Below are 6,000 nucleotides of genomic sequence, written 5' to 3' on the forward strand. Positions count from 1 at the left end.
GAGATTGATATCATTTAAAAGCTTACAAACAGGGTTTACAAATGATTTTGTAATTTCTTGAAATGTTTTTTTTTTGAGAGAGAGAAATTGTCATTTTTGAACCTTCTTGTTTTAACCTGTCAAGTCCTGACAAGGAGTGGATGGATTTCTAAGCAGTTGTGATAGGCCTTTTGTAGACTGTATCTGCCTGTTCAGATAACAGCGCTTTGAGATTCCTTCTGTAATAAAAAGCGCTATAGAAGTTGAATAAGTGATTAGTAGAATTAGAGGATGTAGGATCCTAATTGTCTGTGCCTCCCTCCCCTCCCCTCCCTCCAGCTGGGTTTCTTCAAGCGTGTACGCCCCCCTCAGGAGGACAACACGGAGAAGGAACAGCTGGCACCGCAGGAGAACGGTGACAGGAACAATGAAGCCTGAGACCTCCAGCAACCCCTGGAGGTATCCAGGCTTCAATGCAACACCAGGACCCGCATCCACACAGCATCTTACGAGTAGAACATTTCGCAAATCAAAAAAAAGTCCCATCTAGCCAGCAGATATTTAGGAGACCTCATGAGCTGTCTTAACCAGTTACCAGTTGGTGTCTTGATAATAGAAAAAGGCAGCTTAGTCAGTGGTTCCTGCACCATAGACAGGTTCCTGCACCATAGACAGTTTCCTGCACCATAGACAGTCAATTGCTTTTGAGTTGAAAGAATGTTTAACTATTTCTATGATCAACCCATAAATAATCTAGACTTACATGTGTCGCTATTGACAACGATTTCACAAGAGGCCTAATTCACATGATATGACTAAATAACTATAGCCAACAGGCCAGGGCTGCCCAACCCTCTTCCTGGAGATCTACCGTCCTGTAGGTTTTCAGCCCAACCCTCTTCCTGGAGATCTACCGTCCTGTAGGTTATCAGTCCAACCCTCTTCCTGGAGATCTACCGTCATGTAGGTTATCAGTCCAACCCTCTTCCTGGAGATCTACCGTCCTGTAGGTTTACAGTCCAACCCTCTTCCTGGAGATCTACCGTCCTGTAGGTTTTCAGTCCAACCCTCTTCCTGGAGATCTACTGTCCTGTAGGTTATCAGTCCAATCCTCTTCCTGGAGATCTACCGTCCTGTAGGTTATCAGTCCAATCCTCTTCCTGGAGATCTACTGTCATGTAGGTTATCAGTCCAACCCTCTTCCTGGAGATCTACCGTCCTGTAGGTTTTCAGTCCAACCCTCTTCCTGGAGATCTACTGTCCTGTAGGTTATCAGTCCAACCCTCTTCCTGGAGATCTACTGTCCTGTAGGTTTTCAGTCCAACCCTCTTCCTGGAGATCTACTGTCCTGTAGGTTATCAGTCCATCCCTCTTCCTGGAGATCTACTGTCCTGTAGGTTTTCAGTCCAATCCTCTTCCTGGAGATCTACTGTCCTGTAGGTTATCAGTCCAACCCTCTTCCTGGAGATCTACTGTCCTGTAGGTTATCAGTCCAACCCTAATTTAACACACCTGATTCGACTAATTAGCTGCTCAACAAGACCTTAACTAGCTGAATCAGATACGCTAAATTAGAGTTGGACTGATAACCTACAGGACAGTAGATCTCCAGGAAGAGGGTTGGACTGATAACCTACATGACAGTAGATCTCCAGGAAGAGGGTTGGACTGATAACCTACAGGACGGTAGATCTCCAGGAAGAGGGTTGGACTGATAACCTACAGGACGGTAGATCTTCAGGAAGAGGGTTGGACCGATAACCTACAGGACAGTAGATCTCCAGGAAGAGGGTTGGGCAGCCCTGCACTAGGCTAATAAAGAATCACATTTTTCCTCTGAATATTTCATTCAGCTACAACATGTTATTTCAAGTTCATCCCTTTGGAGCGCCGTATCACGTTGTTAAAAAAACTAAAGATGGCGCTGACAGCATCTAGGGGCAATGTGTTTGCTGATTAATGATAGACCTTTCAAACGTGTTAGGAAACATTATCGGCAAGTGACGTGATGCCTATAATGTGCCAAAGCGGTTTAGAATTGTTGGGAGTGACCAGTGTGTTGATAGTAACATTATATGTATTTTAACAACCATCATACTGTATGATTGCAATATGCACACATGCATCTCATTATCCAAAATATCTGAATTTGTAAAAAAACTAAAAAAAAAAAATAATGTAAAAAGGGTTATGTTTACCAACATATTAGTCAAGTGATTGTCAGATGAAAATGATAAACGTTTTACCCTTGCAACATTTGATGTAGTTACATTCACCGTGGTTGTCTGAAGAGTGCTGTGGAGTTCACAGCGGCCGATGCCTCATCGCTATTGGTTAATTCCCCCGTCATTTGCAACCATGTCAATGTCAGCACCATCTTTTTCCTTGTGCAGAACCTCTAACTGTCGTGATTACCAGCTGAGATAAACTTTCTGAGTTGATTTATGGCTAGACCAGTGTCTTTAACATCCTAAAACCTACTCTGAGCTGGGAGTTTTTTGTTCTTAAACCAGGTTGTAATAGGATTCCTATGACCTTTTCTGAGATGCTTTGTGGATACGGGGCCCTGGTCCTGTATCTGTTTACAAAGCATCTCAGAATAAGTGTGGTGATGTAGGATCAGCCGTACCAGTACTCCTCCTGGGCACCTGGCTGTATATAGCTGCGTCTGGACGACACTTCCTGTACGATTATGGATGAGAGGAGTGAAAAATAGTGGTTTGATTAAGTGCTGTTGTATATAATCTTTGACTTCCAGATTCTCTCTTCTCTCTTTCTCTCTCTCTCTCTCTCTCTCTTCTCTCTCTCCTTTTTATTCTTCTGTTTATTTTTCTGCGTCTTAGAAGCTGTGTCGACATAGGCAGCCCAATTCTGATCTTTTTGGATCAATCAGATCGGCTCTGGAAAAACATCTGATGTGAAAAGATCTGATGTGGTTGATCAAAAGATCAGAATTGGGCTACCTGTATAGACGTAGCCTTAGTGCACTAGACTTTCAGTTCAATTAATTGCTGCAACAATGTGAATATGAGACAGCAATTATGATATGTGGTGTAACTCAGAGGGATAGTTATTAATAATAATAATGTAAGATCTTTAAAGACACGGCATGATTGGTGTTAAAATAATTTTGTATGGCTACTGCAAGGTGTTGATAGCAGGGCATACTCTGGGACGGGTTGTATATTCATATGAATTCTTTGATGAATAATGAATTGATGTGTTGTTTCTGCTCTATAAAAATGTATTGCGGTTAATATATAACTAGGGTTTTCAACTGTAATATGTTATTTTCCTACGTGTGTAGGTGTACGACAAATCGCAAGTCTCTGTGTAAATGTTTTGTATAAAATGTCTTCCAAGAATGATTTTACTGATATTGGGTGATCATCACATTTGTTGTTCATATTAGAGTCACAGTAACACAGGGGTCACACTAACCAATCAAACAGTAACACAGGGGTCACACTAACCAATCAAGCAGTAACACAGGGGTCACACTAACCAATCAAACAGTAACACAGGTGTCACACTAACCAATCAAACAGTAACACAGGGGTCACACTAACCAATCAAACAGTAACACAGGGGTCACACTAACCAATCAAACAGTAACACAGGGGTCACACTAACCAATCAAACAGTAACACAGGAGTCACACTAACCAATCAAACAGTCACACTAACCAATCAAACAGTAACACAGGGGTCACACTAACCAATCAAACAGTAACACAGGGGTCACACTAACCAATCAAACAGTAACACAGGGGTCACACTAACCAATCAAACAGTAACACAGGGGTCACACTAACCAATCAAACAGTAACACAGGAGTCACACTAACCAATCAAACACTTATTCACTACTTCACACCTGTTTCTTCTCACTTGTTGGTTTGATTATGTATCTTCATTTAGTTTGATGTTCCGTGGCAGGCTACACTTCACTGTGAGCAGAGAATGGACTGGGAGACCGGTCCACTATTCAGACTTCCACCTCTTCCATCCTCGGTCATATTTCACTTTGGGTTGTATTTTTTAAAATGGTGATAATTATGTATTCTTTTCCCACAAGAAACAAACATGTTTCTGGTTGAGCTTATTCTTACATAAATGAAATGTTTAAATATACACATTTGATCCTGTTTTATTAACACACCTTAGCTGTCTGAGAAAATCTGCCATTTATCTGAACTAATAACTGACCTGAACCTTTTACGGAACTGAACCTTTACGGAACTGATAACTTTCCTGAACCTTTACGGAACTGAACCTTTATGGAACTGAACCTTTACGGAACTAACCTGAACCTTTTACGGAACTGAACCTTTACGGAACTGAACCTTTACGGAACTGAACCTGAACCTTTTACGGAACTGAACCTGAACCTTTTACGGAACTGAACCTGAACCTTTTACGGAACTGAACCTTTACGGAACTAACCTGAACCTTTTACGGAACTGAACCTTTACGGAACTAACCTGAACCTTTTACGGAACTGAACCTTTACGGAACTAACCTGAACCTTTTACGGAACTGAACCTTTACGGAACTGAACCTTTACGGAACTAACCTGAACCTTTTACGGAACTGAACCTTTACGGAACTGAACCTTTTACGGAACTGAAAACTGACCTGAACCTTTACGGAACTGAACCTTTACGGAACTGAAAACTGACCTGAACCTTTTACGGAACTGATAACGTTATCAGATAAACTTGGTGCATAGGCTAGTGTTTAGGCTGCAGACAGACAGAACGAAGAGCAGGGAACTGAATACTAAATGAAATAAAAGTAGTGAAATGGGGGATGACATCTGATTTTTCATTAGCTTCATACTCAGTCAACTATATATATGATTTGATTTGTATTTGATTAGGATCCCCATTAGCGGATGGGTCAGAGCTATGTGGGATCCTAGGGACGTCCCTACCCTAAACACTAACAAGCCCTACCCGTACCATTTTAAATGTTAACTTCAAAGGGGTAGGGACGTCCCAAAGATCCCAATTGCACGGACCATGACGACAGCTAGTCTGTCTGGGGTATGACACATAACGAAAGAGACATTACAGACATAAATACACTATATACAGTGCATTCGGAAAGTATTCAGACCCTTCCCTTTTTCCACATTTTGTTACGTTACAGCCTTATTATAAAATGGATTAAATACATGTTTTTCCTCATCAAGTATCCAATAATGACAAAGCAAAAACAGGTTTTTAGAAATGTTTGCAAATGTATTAAAAATAAACACACCCTTTTACGATGAGACTTGAAATAGAGCTCAGGTGCATCCTGTTTCCATTGATCATCCTTGAGATGTTTCTACAACTTGATTGGAGTCCACCTGTGCTACATTAAATTGATTGGACATGATTTGGAAAGGCACACATCTGTCAATTTAAGGTCTGACAGTTGACAGTGCATGTCAGAGCAAAATACCGTATTTCAGTTTTTTATATTTCATAAATTTGCAAACATTTCTAAAAACCTGTTTTCACATTGTCATTATGGGGTATTGTGATGTCATTATGGGGTATAGTGATGTCATTATGGGATGTTGTGTTTAGATTGATGAGGAAAAATAATAATTTTCGAATAAGGCTGTAATGTAACAAAATTTGGAAAAAGTCAAGGGGTCTGAATACTTTACGAATGTACTGTATATATATTTGCGCATAAAAGCATTTGCACTGCAATTTCTCGCGTAACACATTTTACCAACACAAAAAGATCTCACCTTATCTAACGTATTTTGTTTTGTCGACATTTGGCCTGTTGTGACATTTTTTTTATCCGACATAAAGGTTGGATGGTTATCAGCTTTCTGTAGGTATAATTTGTATTTCTGAACTCTCAATTTTGAGCTCAATAGCAACTATTCTACAACTGAGATATTTGATAGGACTCATTTTTTGTTCTATTGGGTGCGACCAATTCATGGGCTGATGCCACCAACTGAAAAAGCTTATTGGTACCAGGGGAAAATGTTAGTGTGGATCCCTGATTGGGAT

The 6,000-nt window shown here is 40.6% G+C and overlaps 1 protein-coding gene across 2 annotated transcripts in view; it reads left to right on the top strand.

Annotated features, from left to right (window-relative positions):
- Nucleotides 1-4,788, top strand: part of LOC106582518 (integrin alpha-V) — an 80,682-nt gene extending 75,894 nt beyond the window's left edge. The window contains exons 30-31 of one of the 2 annotated variants that reach the window (XR_014382078.1): nt 319-815; nt 1,780-4,788. Coding sequence is in view for 1 of the 2 variants with exons in the window: in XM_014165693.3 (XP_014021168.1) it covers nt 319-417 (99 nt within the window). In the remaining variant the exon portion in view is untranslated. Of the gene's footprint in view, nt 1-318 lie in introns of both variants that reach the window. The other variant, XM_014165693.3, reaches the window with a different exon arrangement.
- The last annotated feature ends 1,212 nt before the right edge of the window (nt 4,789-6,000 follow it).

Source organism: Salmo salar, chromosome 21, assembly GCF_965601325.2.
Source record: "Salmo salar chromosome 21, fSalSal1, whole genome shotgun sequence".
Classification (NCBI taxonomy): Eukaryota; Metazoa; Chordata; class Actinopteri; order Salmoniformes; family Salmonidae; genus Salmo; species Salmo salar.